General features: G+C 56.0%; 2 protein-coding genes across 6 annotated transcripts in view; one reads left to right on the top strand and one right to left on the bottom strand.

Moving 5' to 3' along the window:
- The first annotated feature begins 2203 nt into the window (after positions 1 to 2203).
- LGALS9 (galectin 9) lies at positions 2204 to 18600 on the top strand. 5 transcript variants are annotated; one of them, XM_077749932.1, is made up of 11 exons: positions 2204 to 2307; positions 6841 to 6932; positions 10096 to 10297; positions 11129 to 11239; positions 12402 to 12497; positions 14139 to 14174; positions 14754 to 14804; positions 15445 to 15486; positions 15937 to 16025; positions 16242 to 16316; positions 17905 to 18600. In XM_077749932.1, exons 1-11 carry the CDS (start codon positions 2269 to 2271, stop codon positions 17981 to 17983), a joined length of 912 nt encoding a protein of 303 aa, XP_077606058.1. In that variant the 5' UTR covers positions 2204 to 2268; the 3' UTR covers positions 17984 to 18600. The 5 variants fall into 5 exon arrangements, with proteins under 5 accessions (XP_077606058.1, XP_077606055.1, XP_077606059.1 ...); XM_077749929.1 differs by having other exon boundaries at positions 16154 to 16316; XM_077749933.1 differs by lacking the exon at positions 12402 to 12497.
- A 1202-nt stretch (positions 18601 to 19802) lies between these two features.
- The window catches only part of NOS2 (nitric oxide synthase 2), a 38611-nt gene continuing 38484 nt past the window's right edge, over positions 19803 to 19929 (bottom strand). The window contains 2 exon segments of the mRNA XM_077749934.1: positions 19803 to 19865; positions 19868 to 19927. Of these exon segments, the coding sequence (XP_077606060.1) occupies positions 19803 to 19865; positions 19868 to 19927 (123 nt within the window).

Here is a 19929-nt window from a genome sequence, read left to right as displayed (position 1 = left end):
CCCCCCCCCCCCCCCCCCCCCCCCCATCCTCCACAGAACAGGCACACCTCCAAGGTGCGTGGCAATACCAAATTCTTGCGTGCTGGACCTCTAGTCTCTAGCTGTCCCTGTGATTCCCTGGGCTCTGGGGTTTTTTGGGGTTTATTAACAGCAATTTATCGAGATAGTGTTTATATCCAGGGAAATGCACAGATCCGAGTTTGCTCGATGGGTTTTTACGTATGTCAGTAGTTGTGTGACCACCGTCCGTGTGGAGCCCCATAAAACCTCCAGTGCCCGGAAAACTCTGTGCCCCTCCCAGTCAGTGCTCTGGGCGGGTCATTGCTATTCTGACCTGTTGCTGGACTTTGTATAAATGGAATGGTTACAATGTATCTGGTCTCTTCCCCTCAGCCCCAAGATTCACTGACTTAATTGCTTTTGGGGAGGAGCATCGGGCTCGTCCGCTGCATGAAAGTCACAATGTGGTTTTCCTTCTTCCCGTTGCTGAACCTTTGTGTCTTTCCAGTGTGCGGCTGGGAGAAATAAAGCTGTCATGAATGTATGCGTGTGTTTTCCCTCCTTTCTGCTCCAGCTACCGTCTGCCCCTTATATTTGGTCAAATTCTGATTGATCCAGGAATATAATGGGGACAGAGGGTGGGCAGGGGGGACATGTGGCCTCAGTCTACGGGAGCATCTCAGAGGAGTCAGTCTTTGCAAATTCCAGGGAAATCTATGCAAAGGGCAAGAGGAAGAGAGGTCCAGAGCCGTGCATGGCCCCGTGGCAACTTCTACCCAGCCGGTGCCCGGAGGACCTTAACCGCTCTTCCGCTCTTGACCACGTGCACAGTGCAGGGACCCACATGACTTCAGGTAAGCTTATTGTCACCTCCTCCCACCCGATCCTCTGACAGCCTCCCCTGCCCGTCTCTGCTTCAGTCAGTCATTTCCCTTCGCTGGGTGCTGAAGCCACTTGAATGCAATTTATTTCATGTGTTTCTAACACTCATGTCACTCGGAATATTCTAATATGTCCAAGACGTCCCCTCTTTCCATTGTAAAGCCTGGTGGGGGAGGGGGGGAAGGAGAGGGGAGAAGAAAAGAAAGAGATAAAGAGAGGGGCTCTCAAGCTCCCAGGACGCCACTATAGTCTAGGGTAACAATTTCCATTATTGCGTCCTCTATTTGAAAAACATGTCCTTCTAAACTTTTAAAAATGTTTTATTTATTTTTGAGGCGGGGGTGGGTGTGGTGGGTAGAGGCAGAGAGAGGAGACACAGGATCCCAAGCAGGCTCCAGACTCTGAGCTGTCAGCACAGAGCCCAATGCAGGGCTCGAACTCACAAACTGCGAGATCATGACCTGAGCTGAAGTCAGACGCTTAACCGACTGGCCACCGAGGCTCAGAAAAATATCCCCGTCTACGTGATTGTGTTTTAATAAGAGGAACAGAATTTTTACGCCTTTCTATATTTATGTATTTTAATTTTTTTGAGAGAGAGAGTGCAAATGGGGCAGGAGCAGAGAGAGAGAGAGAGAGAGAGAGAGAGAGAGGGAGGGAATCCCAAGCAGATTCCACGTTCATCATGGAGCCAGCACGGGGCTCAATCTCACGACGGCGAGATCATGACCCAAGCTGAAACCAGGAGCCCAACGCATAACCAGCTGAGCCACCCAGATGTTCCAGGAGTAGAATTTTCAAAGGGAGACACACTTCCTGGAGAACCGAGGTGTCCTATAGCTTGGGTTGCCGCTGGTGAGCTGTGCGATTGTGGGCATGTCCTTTAGACTCTGAGCCTCAGTTTCTCCGTGTGCAAATGGGTATAAGCAGCCCTTCCTGCCACCACCCTGCGCCCAGGTGATGCCCAGCACACAGCCCCGCTGGTTTCCGGGCCCCGTGAGCAGGCATACTCAGGAGACACAGCCACACACGTACGGACAGTGTCGTCTAGAAACTTGTTAAGTCAGCGTGGTCAGGCTCTTTGAATCTGTGTGAACCAAGCACGGTTTGGTGTTGGAGGGGAGCACAGGAGCCGAGAGGAAGGGCAGAGGTCACTGAGGCAAGGAGTGTCTCCTCCCTCCTCCCTCAGTGTACCCCCCAGCCCTCCCGCCACACCCTCCTCCCTTTCTCTTTTTCTCCAGACCGCTTCCTTCTGCTTCTGGCTCCTCCCTATTGAATAACTATAGGTTTGTTTCGGTTTCTATTTCCTGGTTATCTCCTCCCCGGGCAGAGGGCTGAGTGCCTGGCTGGCGTGAAGCGCAGCAGGGCCACACGGGTGGTGGAGAGATGGCCTTAAACAACTCCCAGCCTCCTTACCTGAACCCGGTGAGTTCCAGTACCACGGCTGGTGCCGGCCTGGGCGGTGTGGAGCCGGCTGCCTCCGCCAGGAGGAAGCAGCTCTGGGTCTCTGGGGGCAGTGAACCCTTGAGCAGCAGCAGGTGCCGAGGGCAGGTGTCCCAAAGAGGACACAAGGCAGAAAGCCGGGAGGGGCCGTGCTAGCCCGCCGCACGGCGGGCTCCCGTGCATCCCAGGACTGGCGGGCTGATAAGCCACCAGGATTCATGCCTTTGGCACAAACGCTCACTGAGCCACCCTGGGAGCCCGTCCCTGGTGCGTCCCCGGTGCAGGGCGTGGGGGCGGAGAGGGGAGTCGGGCATCATAACGGGAAGAGGGATGGCTTATATGAAGACAACACGATGTGGCGGTTAAGGGCGCTTCCTTTGGAAATGGTCTGCCTGGGTCTAGCCATTTTACTAGCTGGGCGGCCTCAGGCCAGTTACCTCTTGGGACCTCAATTTCCACATCGGTAAGAGGGCATCATCTTCGAGCTCACCTCCCAGGGTTGGGTAAGGATTAAGGAGACAGCATATCATCAGGACCTTTGCAGCAGTGCCTGCGGGGGGCGGGCGGGGGTGCTTTGGAAGGATTTCGTATTCTTAGGAGCCTGGAGGCAGCAGGGAAGGCTTTCTGGGGGAGGTGTCTGCTCCCCGGGGGCTGGGTTAGCAAGGCAGAGGCAGACCAAGGGTGTGTGCAGTGGGGCCTCCTCGGGAGTGGGAGGGGAGTGGGGATGTCTCTGCAGAGTGGGGCTCAAAGAGCTGCCTCAGACCTTTGGCCAAGTTGCGTAGGCCGTGTCTGCAGGTGGCGTTGTTTAAACCCAGTGAGCCTATTACCCCCACATCAGACACGGGAAACTGAGACTCCCAGAAACTGAGGCCAATTGCCAAATGTCCCCAGACGTGGCATGTAAGGGAGGTGCCTTGACCTATCCCCAGAAGAGAGAGGTGCCCACAGAGAGAGAGAGAGCAATAACGGGGAAAGGCAGGTGAGCAGCAGCCTCCCCTTCCCCTCCCTGTAGAAGGAGCCCCTCCCGGCCTTGGCAGAGAGCTTCCCGAGAGGCCGGGGCCGATGGGCTGACAGGCGGGGGTGGTTGCTGCGGGACATTGGGCCCGGCTGCAGGTAGTCGGCCCTCCATGGGGCTCTCAAGGTCAAAATGAGTCACCTTGGGCTCATTCTCCATCAGTTGAGGGGTCCCAGAGTTCCTAACCAGCCCTGACGCGTAATTATTCTGCCGACTAGATTTTACTTTCCAATCCTTGCATTCAAATGTTTCAAACAAGAAGGAAAATCTTCCTATGGGCAACAGGGAGTTAAAACAGGGCCTTGGAGTCCAGACAAGAAAGAGGATGGGCGCACCCCCCCGTGGGCACCAGGAGCACCCGCCCAGCCCATGAAGGTGCCCTCACCCGGGTGGCCTGCTGACGTCCAGCCGTGGGAACCTTGCTTCCTCCCAATGGCGGTGGGAAGGTCCCGCAACCCGGCTGTTCTAAGGAGCCAAATGCCATGAGGACCCACCCTGGGAACCTGGCCCCCCGTCCCTTGCTCACACCCCACCGGCCTCACCTGGTCAGCCTTGTGCTGGGACTCAACGCTATCACTGACCGGCTGAGCGGCTTTGGGCCACTACCACATCTTTTGTACCTCACTTTCCTCTCTAATCGTGGCACTCATAGTGGATAATGAGGTAACAGGAAGGTCAGCCACCAGAAGGACCCGTCCCCACGAGTCCAGCCTCCCTTTATGCACTGAGGACCCCACCTAACCACACTCTACTTTTAGCTCTTTACACGTTAGTGAGGATATGCTTAAGTGAAGGACGCGTGCTTGCCAGGAGTATTCACCATTTTTTTTCCTTTTTTTAAATGTTTATTTATTTTTGAGAAAGAGCGCGAGCAGGGGAGGGACAGAGAGAGAGGGAGACACAGAATCTGAAGCAGGGTCCAGGCTCTGAGCTGGCAGCATAGAGCCCAACGTGGGGCTCAAATTCACTGACCGCAAGATCATGACCTGAGCCGAAGTCGGACTCTCACCTGACTGAGCCACCGGGCACCCCTGGGAATATTCACCTTTTAAGCAGTATGTCTTGTGATAGTATGAAAATCTCTGAAGAGATTCGGGGGGCTCAACAAATAAACGAGGGGAGTATTTTTCAGAGAAGTCTGCACGCTGGGCCAGAGCGGCACTGGCACAGACTGAGACCACAGAGGGAACTCAGAGGGGCAGAGACGGGATTTGCTGGAGGTCATCAAAGCATTTCATGGCAGAATGCAGACCTGACCGGAGGAGCATCAAAAGTCACTTCTCCCAAACGGCCACGTAGCAGTCGGTCTGAATGAGGTCCTGGCATCATAGGTGCTAACTGAGCAAGGATGGGCTTCCTTGGGTTCCGAGTGGCTGTCTACCCCAGGACACGGATCGGAAGGTAGTGGGCTGAAATTTGGCTGGTGGGCGTTTTGTTTGGCCTGCACAGTGTTCGTTAACTTGTTGCTGTAGAAAAATTTTTATTTTTTTTTAATTTTTTTATTTTTTAAATATTTTTTTATTTATCTCTAGGAGAGAGAGAGACAGCGTGAGCAGGGGAGGGTCAGAGAGAGAGGGAGACACAGACTCGGAAACAGGCTCCAGGCTCCGAGCTGGCAGTCAGCACAGAGCCCGACGCGGGGCTCGAACCCAGGAACCGCGAGATCATGACCTAAGCGAAAGTCAGATGCTTAACCGACTAAGCCACCCAGGCGCCCCTGCTGTAGAAAAATTTTTAAATGTGGAAAGAGTAGTATCCTAAACCACACGTACCCATGACCTGGCTTTAACAACTTAGGATCTATTTTGCTTCTTCTCTACTCAACCCTACACAATTCTTTTTAATCCTTTAATACTACATAACCCTTTTTAAAAATGTTTATTTATTTATTTTGAGAGAGAAAGAGAGTGAGCAGGCAGGAGAGGGGCAGAGAGAAAGAGAGAGGAGAGAGAGAGAAAATCCCAAGCAGGCTTTGCACTACCAGCACAGAGCCTGACTCGGGGGCTCGATCTCATGAACTGCGCGACCATGACCCGAGCCGAAACCAAGAGCCCCAGACGCTTAACCAACTGAGCCACCCAGGTGCCCCCAAAATCCCTTGTGAAGAATTCTCCCCCCAGAAATTAGAAAGTTTTAGAGAGAAAACAAAGTCCAGACTTATGTCTTCTAAAAATGGGGGGGCTCTGCTGGCGCGGGGTGGGGCCGCGATCACTGGTTAGAGCTGAGCACTCGCTGCCCTGTTAGATGAGGGAGGCGACCTCTAGTCTGTAACCCTCCCCACCACTCCCTCTCGCCTTATCGCCCTCCCGCCGACATCTCGCTCACACACATCACCGGCCAGGTTCCTGTAAGCGCTTCAGTGTTGCTGGGAACTGACCTCGGGGAGAGTCAGAGAAGGCGTGAACTTGACGGGGAGAAACTGTTAGGGAGGTAGAACTCCCTCCTGGTCTAATGCGGATTGTACAACCCCGTTAGTTCAGAGGGATTCGGGAGATCAGCTCTGACAGTTGAGAAGTAACCAGTTTGGGGATCTTGCTCAGAGAGTCCAGCGTGGAGGCGGGGGGAGTGGGGAGGAGGGTGGTAGAGAGACACCCGCTAGGTGCCAGCCTCTTCCGCAGACTTTTTCTTACTCAATCATCAAACTGACACAGAAGGAGGGATTTATCCCAATTGTTGCCGACGAGGAAACTGAGGCAAAGAGAGGTTCATTCAATAGGCTTCATTCAAAAGGCCACTCAGGTAATGAGCCGCAGAATTAGCATTCCAACCAGGAGTACGTCCCGCTCTAGAATGATGCGTGCCTCACCATACCCTTTGCGCCTTGAAAGCGGCCCGGGAACGAGCCTTTGACAAAGCTGGTGCTGAGGGGCCCAGGGAGGAGGGCTTCGGAGGCTGCCGAGGCCCCGGGGAAGGGAATGGGGAGCCGAGAAGCAGCAGTAGAGGCTGCAGAGAGCATCCGAGGAGATGCGCTACCTGAGGCGGCTTGGAAGGGCCAAGTCACGGTCGCCATAGTTCTGTGGGTGGGGAGAGCAGGCGGAGGGGAGAAAGCTTTCTTCTCGGCCCCGTCAGGCGAGCGGAAGGGTTATCCTCTAGAGTAGGTTGGTGGTCTCCTTGGTCCGTTCGGCCTCCAGAGTCCCCAGCGAGGGCTCTGGACCTTTGCTGGGAGCTTGACCTGGGGTCCCACAGCTCCCATCCCTCCCATGGCTCCTTCCCATCTCGAGGCCATGTACACGTTCCTTCCTCCTCCTGGAAGTTGTCCCTGTCTCTGAGACTCCCAAGGGAGGCCAGCGCCCCATCACAGCCTCTCGGAGCCCCAGAGTCTCCCTGTCACGATCCTAGAATGCGCGTGGGACTGCCTGGACTCAGGGCCGGGAGGGTCCGTGAGGCTGAGACTTCCCTAGCGCGGGGCTGACACTCCCGGGCCGCCTCTAGCAAGTGCTGGGGGGCGGGGGGACAGAAGGAGGGAGACCCACCGACTGACCGGCATCTTCTCCCCGCAGGTCGTCCCCTTCTCTGGGCAAATCCTCGGGGGCCTCCAGGATGGACTTAAAATCACTCTCATGGGGACTGTTCTTTACAACAATGGAACCAGGTATCTGGAACTAATTTTCTCTCTCTCTCTAGCCTCACCCGTTGGCAATGCAGGGCCCCCACCAGCTCAGGTCGGTTCACCCAACACCCTCTGAGCCGCCTGCGCCTGGCTCAGGGGATCCCCGGGTGATCTGTGTGACACCATCTGCCAGTAGCATCTGGGCACCATGACCATAGCCTCCCCGTAGACCCGGGGCTGACAGGAGCTCAGGGTCTCAGGAGGGGAGCAGGCCGGCCCAGAAGCAGCGAATTATGTTCTGGGATTGACCTTTCTAAATTAAAAAAAAAATTTAATGTTTATTTTCAAGAGAGACAGAGTGCGAGTGGGGGAGGGGCAGAGAGAGAGGGAGACACAGAATCCGAAGCAGCTCCAGGCTCTGAGCTGTCAGCACAGAGCCCCACGTGGGGCTCAAACTCACCGACTGCGAGATCATGACCTGAGCCGAAGTCAGATGCTTAACTGAGCCACCCAGGCGCCCCTGGGATTGACCTTTCTACACCATAACCCAGAGCTGCAAAACTATCACTTCCTTTCTTTCTTGAACTGCCCCTTAATTACTCTGGAGCCCTCGTTTGGCTGATACAGAAATGTTTGAACTTGCCATCAAATGCACTTTGGTCTCTTTCAGTTTCAAGGTCTTTTCTGGAAAATACGAAATCAATTCAAAATACAAACACCATTTAAGTGCTGTTTCCTGCCCCCCACCCCTCTTTCCTGAGGAGGGATTTCCGGGAACAGAGAGGTGCTCGAGATCTTCCCCGAGGCTGGAAGGCCTTCAGAGGCTCAGGCGCCCTGGCTGGCCTCTACTGTGGCCCAGGTTTCTGCCCCAGTTTGCATGGGGCCTATGACCATGGGGGCTGCCTGCTGAGGTCCGTGGAGCCCTCCCTCTAAAGTCTTTCTGCCTCAGTCTCCGGTGTCTCCTGCCCACTGTGACCCTCTCGTCACCTGGCACGGGGCTGTGACCTCCTGGGTCCCCGCACGGCGTTCCCAGGCCCGGCTCTACCTCAGCTTGGCATCTAGGTTCTAGAGACTTCCTCTAGCACGGTTTCCCTGCCAGGTGGACACGTTCACGCTGACCGTGGGACTTCCCCAAGAGCCCTGAGTGCCCCCGGGAGACTCTGAGGGAAGCGAGGCACCAGGATCCCCCTAAACCCTGCCAGCAGGGAACTTCGGGACCTCACCTTTGAACCTCCCTTCTTTCTCTCTCCCTCTCCCTCTGCCTACCTCTCTCCCGCCACCAGGATGGCTCTCTACTCCCATCCTGTCTAACAGAGACTGTCTCCACACCCCCCACCCCCCGCCCTGCCAAGCTTCTGCCCTCTCCCTTTCCGGTGGCAGGAGTTTTCTTCTTTCTCTCTTTCTTTTCTTTCTTTCTTTCTTTCTTTCTTTCTTTCTTTCTTTCTTTCTTTCTTTCTTTCTTTCTTTCTTTCTTTCTTTCTTTCTCTTTCTTTCTTTCTTTCTTTCTTTCTTTCTTTTTCTTTCTTTCTTTTCTTTCTTTCTTTCTTTTCTTTCTTTCTTTCTTTCTTTCTTTCCTTTCTTTCTTTCTTTCCTTTCTTTCTTTCTTTCTTTTTCTTTCTTTCTTTCTTTCTTTCTTTCTTGCCTTTCTTTCTTTCTCTTTCTTTCTTTCTTTCTTGCCTTTCTTTCTTTCTTTTCTTTCTTTCTTTCCTTCCTTCTTTCTTTCCTTCTTTCTTTCCTTCCTTCTTTCCTTCCTTCCTTCCTTCCTTCCTTAACATTTATTTACTTTTGAGAGACAGAGCACAAGTGGGGGAGGGGCAGGGAGAGAGGGAGACACAGAATCCAAAGGAGGCTCCAGGCACAGAGCCCGACACGGGACTCGAACCCATGCACTATGAGATCATGCCCTGAGCCGAAGAGGGACGCTTAACCGACTTAGCCGCCCAGGCGCACCAGAGAAGGAATTTTCTAAGGAACGTGGGAAGGAAGCTGGAAGACCACAAAGGGAAAAATACACCCCGAGACATTACAGAAACCAAATTTTCCATTTTAAGAGACACACAGACTTAGGTTTGCTCCTTCTGGAGGCACTGGCAGTCTCCTCTCCCAGAGGGAAGGCTGACTGGGCTCAGGGCCACGGCAGTTTCAGGGGAGCCCTGGGGGCCAAGGGTTCTCGGAGGCACCGGTGTTGAGGACGACATACAGAACTCGTTCAGCAAGAAATGAAGCGGCCTCCGCAGGAATTTAATAGAACGACTCTCTGGGGCCATTGGTGCAGTGCCTGACCCCGTGGGAGATGTGGGTGACAGGAGAGCACTGTGCGTCAGCTGGGGAGACCGCCGTGACCCTGAGAGGCAGGTGGCAAACCACGCTGGGGCTGAGTTCAGGGAGGGCTCCTTGGAGGAGAGCGTCAGGCTGGAACTTGGTTTTAGGGCCCGAGGGAGCACTGTCTGGAAAAAGGCAGAACAAAGGTTTACCTTTCGGGAGCCAGGCTCCTGGGAAGGTTTTAATTCCTCACCGCAGAGCCATAGCTTTACCCAAAGGCTTCTTCAGAGGAGAGAGACAGGGATGGAAATGTACTTGGGTGGGGACTTCTAGAAGACCGCCTCATGAAGCATCCCCAAAGCAAGGAAGTCACTCACCTCCCTGGGTATGGTGACTTGTGAGGAGTGTGGTTGAGAACTGTCACAGATGACAAGCAGTGCAGAGCTGGGGTCCAGGCCTGCTGACTTCAGGGCCACCACTCCACACTGCATGTGTGGGACACACGCCAACCTCCAGTGACAGACAGACATCCACAAAGCTCTTGTGCCCGGAAAGCTACTATTTACTCTATGCTTTAGAAACTAGCTTTGGAAATCTTTTCCATCGGTTTTACATGGTCTTTAAATTTGTCTTCTCCTTTCCCAACTGAGCCGATGGGGGCTGGCCTCCGAGTATCCACTCGGCATGAAGGTGTCCACCTTCTTCTTTACCCATGTTCGACGTGTTTTTAGAAAATCATACTGTAAGGGCAACATGGAATACTTGCCCCAAAAGACACGAAGTTCAAGTTCGGTGCACAGAAAGGACGGCAACAAACTGAGGATGGGTCCAAACCTGCCATGCAGGTTGTATGCAAGTTCGCAGACAGACCCAAGTCAAGGGCGTGAGTCCCCCCGCCCCCCCCCCATCAATAACCTGGGCTACGGAATCTCCTTCTGCCTAGGTTTGCTGTGAACTTTCATTCCGGCCCCAGCGACAATGACATCGCCTTCCACTTCAACCCACGGTTTGAAGAGGGCGGGTACGTGGTCTGCAACACGAAGCAGAACAGAAGCTGGGGGACAGAGGAGAGGAAGATGCACATGCCGTTCCAGATGGGAATTCCCTTTGAGCTCTGCTTCCTCGTGAACAGCTGCGATTTCAAGGTGAGAAGCAGCTCCCTCGCCCGCCTTCCCCCTGCCTCCCTCCCCTACCTCCCAGCCCTATCAGGTAGGTCACATGAGCCTTTCAAAGATCACGTGAGCAATGCCATTATACAGATTGGAGGACCTTTGCCTTGTAAGAACGTTAGCAATGGCCACAGTCTACTCACACACCTTCACCTGCATGTCTACAGGGACATCGGTTGCTTCTTTTACTCAGGAAATTGGAACTGGGTAAAGCACCATGGTGCTTTGGGGCCTCGTGGGTCTTTAAAGTTCTAGTTCATTCCATTCCTTTGCTGTAGCCTTTCCTCCACTGCAAGTCCCTGATAACGTCTGGTGTTTGCTAATGTTGTTGCAGCCTCTGTCCAGGTCCTACTAATGGCTTAGCTTTACATGGTGTTGCAAATCACGTAAACAGAGTAATGTCTCTGGGCTCGGGAGACAAGTGGGGGTGAGTGTCCCCGTGTCTGTCCTCTGGGCGAGCGTGGATGTTCCCGTTCCCTCAGTGTACAACCCGGGGGGCTGCCTCTCCTCTGCTCCCCACGAACATGTTTATGCATATGTAAACAGCATCTCAAGTGGGCCAACATTAGAAAGATAAACTGATTGCAATAAACAAACGACCATAAGAACGAGAAAGCCCAGTAGAGCCCAGTAGGGATTGGGTTTCGATGGACTGTGGATCGGCACAGCTCTGAAGGCTGGTGTCCCTGACCCCTGGGGGGACAGATGTGAAAACCAAACACGGGTTTTAATTCCTGGGGGGGAGGGGGGGAGGGTCCCCCGCCCTGGCCTGAGTCCCCGTCCTGGAGTATGCACTCGTCTCCACAGGTGACGGTGAACGGGAACCATTTTCTGCAGTACTCCCACCGTGTGCCCTTCCACCGCGTGGACACCATCTCTGTCAGCGGCGCTGTGAACCTGTCTTACATTGGCTTCCAGGTCAGATTGTCGACCTGGCACCTATCTCAGGGCTGAGTACATGGGCCCTGCTGGGAGGGCCCGATGGTAGCAGCCAATCTCCTACCCTGGTGATTCAGGGGACACACCTCCAGCTCCCCTGTCCTGTCCTTCTGTGTTACTTACTGTCTTTGTCCAGAACACTTGCCTCGGTCTCCCGTATGCTCTCTGGCCACCACTCTCTGTCACTCTCTATTTCCATCATGCTTAGGAGGCCATGTGGCTCCAGAAAGAACCCAGGCTTGGGAACCCAACCAAATCTAGCTCAGATGCCCAGCTCTGCCATTATCACCAGCTGTGAGATCTTAGACAAGCAGCTTTGCCTCTCCCAGCCTCAGTTCCCCCATCTGTGGAAGGGGCATGGTCACTGCTGCCCCATGAGTTTATTGTGTGAATTCAGTGAGGTCACAAAATGGCCTGCACGGGCCCACACCAAGGTCTACTGGACCCTCGCACAGAGGACAGTTAAAATGGTGTTTTAACATTTTCGAATGTGTTGTGGGCATCTAAAAGGTCCAGAGAAGAAGTTTTGCATTCTGGAAGCAGGTGGTGGTGATGATATACAGCCATGCACATGTACTTAGTGCCCCTGGGACTATCCACTTAAAATTGGTTGAGATGGTAAATGGATGCATATTTCACCACAATTTTTTTTTTTTTTAAAAAGGTGAGAAAAAAATCCAGGATTTCTGGAGGATAGGGGTGTGCTGGGCGCACATTCCCGCAGGGCCCCAGGAGGCCGGGTGGGAGCTGCCATCACCACTTTCGGTCCTTGTGCTCCTGAGATGAGAAAAGCACACCGTAGGCCCTCAGCGGGTACCAGCTCCTCTCTCTCTTGTCCTGATCTCTCATAGTCCCTCCCTACCCAACTCTCTCCCTTAGGGGCCTGGGGAAGAGAGCCGGGGAGGAGGAAGGGAGGGAGGGAAGGAGGGAGATGGATGAGAGTCCAGGTGGGTGGGGAGGGAGCTCACCGGCCTGCTGTCCCTCACTGGAGCCGAAGCCTCCGTCTGCCTCACCTGCACGATCTTGAACACCCTCTCCTGCCTGCCTGGCTTCCTCCCTCCGGCCCAGGCCCCTGCCTGTCCGCGCTTCCTCGGCCCCATGAACGCTTTTCTTCATGCCGCGGTGCCTTTTGTTTCAACAGAACACGCGAGCAGCCCCCATCCAGCCCGTCTTCTCCGGGGTGCAGTTCTCGCAGACTGCTTGTTTCCCACCCAGGCCCAGAGGCCGAAAGCCAAAAGTGAGTTCCATGTGGAGGCCTTGGAGGCCGAGCGCTCATCAGGGAGGACAGAGGCCCCGTGGTGCCTGCCCAAGGCTTCCTTGTCGCCGCCACACCACCTGGCCCAGAGCTGGGGCCCGGGAGTCCCCTCCTTCCCGTCCTTAGTCTGCCTGCATTGCACCCACACCTCTCCCTCCTGAAGCCGCTGCCTTTCTTGGGCCAGGCCATCTGACCCTTGACCACAAGGACCGTGATCTAGCTCCCCACTCACCCCGCCCCCCTGCGGCAGTGACCTTCCTGCACCCAAATCTGACTGCGTCCTCTCCCTGTTTAAAAACCCTAAAGACTGCAAGCCCTTCTAAATAAAGCCCTCCATTCCCGGCAGGATGTACAGAAAACACCCCGCCCCCACCCCAGTCCTGCCCCAGCCCACCTTCCGGCCACGCCCCTTTACCCATGAAGCCTAGGCAGCCTCCACTGCTCACTTGACACTCTCTGGGAACCACAGACTTTTTGTACCTGCAGCCGAAAGCACCCTGTGCCACCTCAGCCCCAGGTGACCTCTAACAGCCCTTCGACGCTCTGCCTAAATGTCACCCTACACGGGCATCTTTGCTGCTTGGAACATCATTGGATGCCCACCCCCCACCCCCTGCCATGTCCCCACGGACTTTGTATATATCTGTGCTATGCCAGTGACCATGTCCTGTTGTGACTGTGCCTACGTGTCTGTCCCTGTCCCTCCACCCCCTCCTTCCCTCCACCCACAAGCCCCTTGTGGGCTTGGATTGTGGGTCGCTCATTAGTCTCCCCGGCACAGCGCCTGCGCAAACAGTAGGGACTCAATGACTGTGGAGTGTTGTTTGCACAGCTAGCGGAATGGGAGACCAGCCAGGGGACAGGGTCTAGAGCAGGAAGGGAAGGGGGGCCTGGCCCCGCCTCTGGCCACTGGAGCAGCGGGGGCTAGAGGAAGGGGTGCCTCTCTACCGAGCCTTTTGGGGCCCGTCGTGAGACAGACAGGCCATGGGCCTCACGCCATGCTGACTTCAGGACCGGTCGAGCTTTAGGGAGTTTTGCAGGGCAGCCCAACTCTGGCTCTGGCCTGGGGAAGATGGGGGTTGCTGGATACCTCAGCCCAAACTGGGTAGTAGCATTTTGGATTTTATTGCTTATTACCAGGAAGGGCTTGGGCGAGCTGCTCAACCTTTCTGACCCTAGTTGCCTCGCTAGTGAACCAGGAGCTGAAGATGGCTCCCTTGTAAAAGTGCCGAGGCCGGAGCCTGGCACACAGCCGGCCTTCACTAAATGTTGCACCTTCTGGATGAAATACGGAACCAGAAGGAATGGTTTTGCCTCCGGGAGCTAAGGAAGGCTGTATGGCCTCTGTGCGATCCATCCTCTTCTCCCTGTAGAGGAGTCAATGCGGGTGCTCCTCTTCCCCCAGCCCTGACCGTAACCTCAACCCCAATGGGCCTGGGATGGTGGGGGGGGGTGCTAATCTGGGATGGTGGGGAAGAATCCAGGCTCTGCAAGACTTGCTACGGAGCAGGAAGGAGCTGAGCGTGAGTCTGGGGAGGCAGTTTTTACTACACTTTCCACCCGTGTCTCCCCCCCATGAAGCACCAACAGTAACTACTATTTGATTTTTCTCCTTCCCTTCAGTCTCCGGGCGTATGGCCAGCCAACACGGCTCCTGTGGTACGTCTCTTGATTTCTCCTGGGTCCTCTTCATTTTGCCTCTTCCTGTGGGTTAAAAGGAGGAGGCAGGGCTGGGCACCGGGGTGGGGTGAGGCCCTACCCCTACGGTGAGGCCACCCCCCAGGCCACCTGCCTGGCTGTCATGGGACCGGGGGAGAGAGGGGCAGGGAAGTGGGGCAGGGGCGTTGGCTGGCCCTCGTGAATTGGGAAACAACCCAAATTGCCACCGGTCTGGTCAAGCCCCTGCCCTTCTCATTGAGTGGCCACGGAAAACCAGGGAAAACACATGTACTTACTTGTTCCTCTTGTAAAGCGAGGCTGTGCTGCCTGAGAAGAAAGATGGGCCACGGGTGCAGCCATATTTCTTCTCCAAGTAGAAGAAACTTCTGCCCCTGCCTCACCCCCTGAGAGAAGACACACCTCCAACCACCAGTTTTGGGGGGATCTGGTGGGGGCCACTGGGCTGGTCATGCACTCAAGAGGGAGTCACCCCTAGGATGTTAAGTGAGGCCCTTTGGTGGTAGGCGGTGGTCTTCACGCCGGTGAGAGCGGGTTCAAATCTGGATTTCTTCCTTCCAGACTCAAACTGTCATCCACACCATGCACAGCACCCCCGGACAGATGTTCCCTGTAAGTCTGAGTGCTCTGGCCAGACCACAGCCCCACCGCGCACCCCTTCACCAAGGATGGAATTCTCTAGTCCCCAAGGCAGGAAGGAAGTGCAGCAAAGGAGGGTAGGGTTTGGGGGGCTGGGTCCTCTGCCCAGGGGGCACGTGAGTAAAATGCCCCTGGGGATGGCAGACATTCTGGATCAGGTCTCCTAGGGACTGGCAAGAGAACGGGTCCTGTTGTCACTGAGACGGGACAGTGGTCCCAGCATCTGGGTATGAAGCCCCATCCTGAACACAAGCCCCTGGGATGTCACTGCGGGTCACAGGCTTAAGTTTAAGCTGCTGCTTCTCCTGTCGCGGGCGAGAATCAGACGGGAGGCCTGGAGTTAGTGCAGCTGCCTGCAGGCAGCGGCCATGATGTCAGGTAGGCAGCGGCCATGATGTCAGGTAGGCAGCGGCCATGATGTCAGGTAGGCAGGCGGCCATGATGTCAGGTAGGCAGGCGGCCATGATGTCAGGAAACACAGCAGAAGTTCCACAAAGGCTGACTTGAGAAGGAAGGTGAAGTCGAGAAGCCAGGGGCCTCTGGAAAGGGGCGGGGGAGGGGGGGAAGGAGGGGAGTGTGCTCCCAAACCGAACTCCCTGGTCTCTTTCAACAGAATTCCATCATCCCACCCGTGGTGTTACCCAATCCAGCCTACGTAAGTGGTTTCTCTGGGAGGGGTGGAGGTCTTGTTCGAGTAGGGTGGGGTGGGAGGTGATAGGCAGCTTACAAAATTCAGGCGATCTTTCAGTAAGCCACAGTTCTGAAAACATCCGAGTGCATGATAAGTCTGTCGAAAGGAGCTGTCACCTTTAACACCGTCCCTTCACATGAGCCATGAGCGCACGATAGGGCCACCACCTCTCAGCCTGAGCCTCCTTTGGCGTCTGGCCAAAGCTCTTTTCCCGACAAGCCCGTTACTTTGAGGAAGACTGGAAAGTTTTCCTTTGGCATTTACTGAACCAAGTAAGGACACCGTCAAGTTCTTTCTTGAAAATATTATGCACAGAAGCAGCTGTCAAACTCAGCTGACAGTCCAAATTCATGGAAATCGGCACAAAGCGCTCCCTGCGGGCTGACCTGCCCTGCCCCCCTCTCTTCCCGATAGCCGATGCCTTTCTTCACCTCCATCCCGGGCGGGCTGTACCCCTCCAGAAACATCTTTGTGTCCGGCACCATCCTGCCCAGTGCCCAGAGGTAAGCTAGGGCCCTCAAGAAGGCTCTCAAGGTTATTCTGGTCAACCCCCTGGCTCTGGGCAGGCTGGGAGGGGTGGAGAGACTCAGAGCTCAGCGGGCAGAAGCTCACAGGAGCTGTCCACCCCCAGATTCCACATCAACCTGCGCTCTGGGAGCGACATTGCCTTCCACCTGAACCCCCGTTTCGACGAGAACGTCGTGGTCCGCAACACGCAGATCAACAGCTTGTGGGGGGCCGAGGAACGAAGCCTGCCCCGAAAGATGCCTTTCATCCGAGGCCAGAGCTTCTCGGTAAGGTGCCACGGCCTGGAGCACAGAGGCGGTCAAGGGGCAAGTGGAGCAGCAGGTGGGGGGCATCTGGGGGGACCTCGAAAGATAGGGGAGCTGATGCCTCTGGGGTAAAGTCTGGGCCTAGGAGAAGAGAAAGTGCCTCGTAGAGTGTGGCTATTATTGTTTTCCTTGTACTGTCCCACACAAGGGGGGCAGTGGTGCCTCTGCTCGCCGGTACGGGGACAGACTCACACGGTTAGGTTACTCGCCTGAGGTCACGGCCCCGTAAGTGCCAGGTGGGGCCCAAGCACGAGTGGTCATTCATTCACTCTCTCACTCATTCAACAAACATGGACAGATCATTGGAAATAACAACTGGTCTGTGCAGAAAGCAAGACAGAATAATGGGATCGAGTGAGCTGTGGGGCAGGGGCCACGCTGTCCCTGAAGGGGACAGCTCTCGGAGGAGGCCCCAGGGCAGCTGAGACCTCAGGGACAGAAGAAGCCCGCCTCGCAAAGGTCTGAGGGAGGCAATCCTGGTGGGCGGCAGAGGGGGCAGCTATTACTGCAAAAGTAGATCAAGGGCGTGGCCTGTCTAGGAATAGGGAGGCCAGGGGCTTCTGGCTAAAGCAACACAGAGAGGGGCGGGTCCTTCGGCTGGAGTCCGGATCACACAGAGCGGACGTTCTCAACTACGCATTCAATTCACCTGGCCCCCTCCCAGCCTGGACATCTCTCTCTCTATTTTTTTAATTTTAATGTTTATTTATTTTTGAGAAAGAGAGTCAGAGCGCGAGTGGGGGAGGTGCAGACAGAGAGAGAGAGAGGGAGAGGGAGACACAGAATGTGAAACAGGCTCCAGGCTCTGAGCCGTCAGCACCAGAGCCTGATACGGGGCTTGAACCCACGAACTGAGAGATCAGGACCAGAGCTGAAGTCGGATGCTTAACCGACTGAGCCACCCAGGCGGCCCTGGACATCTATATTTTAAAATATGCCGTAATAGTCCCCACCCAGGCTTGGAGGGGACTGATGTAGGGTCTTGAGAGCCATGGAAAGGAGTTTGGATTTCAGTGTGGTGTGTTGGGGTGTTTCGGGCCAGTCAGCAGTATACAGGGATTCATAGCTGTGTGACTTTGAGTGAGTGACTGCACTGCTCTGGGCCTCAATTTTCTCATCTAAAAAATGGGGCTAATATGGGGCATGGCTGGCACAGGCCACCATTCCAGGCCTCTAGAGGCTTGGGGTGGGTGGGAGAGTGAGGGTGGGGTGGGCGCCGTGGCCAGAGGGGCACCTGACCAGGAGGGCTCAGGTGGAGGAAGGCAGGGGAGGCTTGCTGGCCGGGGAGAAGCCACCCATATGGGGGCAGCGGGGCAAGGGGGCAGCATGGTGAGTGCAGAGGAAGGGGGAGCAGGGCATGTAGAGGCACAAGGGGAAGAACAGGAGGGGCGTGGAGGGAAGGACGTGCCCCCCCCCCAGGTGGGGGTGAAGGCGGGCATGAGACTTGCTTAAATAATGTGTGAGGAAGGCAAGTAGGTGGAGGAAGACACGAGCCTGCATTTAGGTTTGAGGACTTTCCACTCGTGCAAATAATGTGGCCTCCATCCAGGTGTGGATCATGTGTGAAAGCCACTGCCTCAAAGTGTCCGTGGACGGCCAGCACCTGTTTGAGTACTACCACCGCATGAAGAACCTCCCTGCCATCAACAGCCTGGAGGTGGCGGGCGACGTCCAGCTGACCCACGTGCAGACCTAGGCGGGCCTCGTGGCCCCGGGGATCGGGCTGGGGTGTGCCGCTGTCCGCTCTGCTCAATACCTGCACCGCCGTGTCCCTGCCCCGGCCTTTCCCAGCCGGCTGACCACCTGGGGGCTTTTCTGGAGAGACTGTGCTCTTGTCTGGCCTGCTGCAGGCCGCAGCCACCCTTGGGGGGGGCGAGGGCCGCTGGCGGGGGCCGTCTTCCTCACGCAGGGCGGTGCCTGGGGCGCCCTGATCCTACCGTCCGAGGAGAGGAGGGTGGCATCTGCGAGCTAAGCCCTACGTTCATTCCCCTTGGCAGAAAGGGACCAGGCTGCACCCCATCTGCCCCTCAGTCACCACCCCGGACCCCCGGTCAACTCCGCGCCAGCCCCAAGCCGTCCATTCTGGTGGGAAGCTGTCTCCTGGGCCCCTCCCCTTTCTCCTGCCCTTAACCTTGCCTTGCACCCGGCTCCAGGAGAGATGCCGAGGGCGCTCGCCTGGTCCCCCCCAGCCAACAGGTCCTTTCCGGACATCTTTCAAAGAAAGAAAGACAAACGCTTATCAGCACGTGCGCATGGACCGCTGTGGTTATTGAATGTGTCTGAGACATTCTGGAGTCTCTGGGGCTGCGGGAGGTTCTGGGCCAGGGCAATGGGAGGAGAGAGCACAGGCTCGCTCTGATGGGGTGGGTCCCGGCATTCACACCTGCTCCCCGTGGGTCCCCCACACAGCCTACACCGGTGGGCCAGAGTGGGTCGGGCTCAGGCCTCGCGGGCAGGAATCTGGGCTGCGGGAAGCTCGGTAACCGGCCAAGCCAGCACGGAGCCTCCCTCCTCAAGGGCCGGGCCAGACGGCTTGTCAAGATGGCTTGTCAAGACCCAGTGTCCCCACGGGAGGAGGTGGCCGGTGCGGTCTCTGGAGAAGCTGACTCAGGCGGACACCTGTCTTTGTGCCACCGTGGGTGCCGGCGTTCAGGGTTGGGGCGTGGTGCCGAGAGTGGCTCGGTGTGCGGGGCTCTGCGAGCCCCAGGGCGGGTGCAGGAGGGCCGGTGTGTGCCCACGCGATGCCAGCCCGTCCTGCTGACTCCATCAAGAATCCAGAGCTTCTGGAACCGGGCTGGGGCTCGGAGCGCCGTCCTCAGACCCGCAGCAGCAGCAGCAGCTGGGAGCTTGTTAGGAAGGCAGAGCCCGGGCAGAATCGGGTAGAAAGCTCCAGAATGGGTCTGCGTGGCAACAAGACCCCAGTGGTTTGTGTGCATCTCCGAGGGGAGAGGCGCTGGTCTAGGTGACCGCGTTCTTGACCACGTTGTTCAGATGCATTGCAGGGACACTGCGGCTGGCGTGCCCCCTTGTCCCCTCCTCACCCCATCTGAGTAGGGGGAGGGGAGAAGTGAGCCCAGGAGCCAATGAAACACGCATCGTGTGAGATGTGCCCGTGAGGCGTGCCCGTGTGAGGCATGCCTGTGTGAGGCGTGCCTGTCTGACGTGTGCCCATGTGAGTGTGCCTGTGTGAGGCGTGCCCGTGCGAGGCGTGCCCCGTGCTGCCCAGCCCTAGCCCCACGGGTGAGCCTTGCTTCCTCACCGCCATTCACAAGTCTTCAGATTGTACAAAACTCCACGTACCGCCACCATCTCCGAGAGGCAGTGTGGTCATGCCAGCCTGTCCCTCCTTGGGGGAACTTTCGTCCACGCTGTGCCACCCCCCGGTCCCTAGCTCTGTATGACGCAGTGGCTTTCACTACGAAACACCCACACTCACATACCATGTGGTTAAAATAAAATGTATTTCATATAAATACCTCCATCAAGGAGTCACACAGGGGCGGCCCAAGTGGCCCTTAAGAGGAGGCTGGGGTTGGTTTCTTTTTAAATACAGAGGCATAAATAACTGTACACT

This window comes from Crocuta crocuta, unplaced genomic scaffold (genome assembly GCF_008692635.1).
Source record: "Crocuta crocuta isolate KB4526 unplaced genomic scaffold, BGI_CrCroc_1.0 scaffold149, whole genome shotgun sequence".
NCBI classification, from domain to species: Eukaryota; Metazoa; Chordata; class Mammalia; order Carnivora; family Hyaenidae; genus Crocuta; species Crocuta crocuta.
The sequence above is the reverse complement of the archived record's forward strand: the minus strand, read 5'-3'. Positions and strand labels throughout refer to the sequence as shown.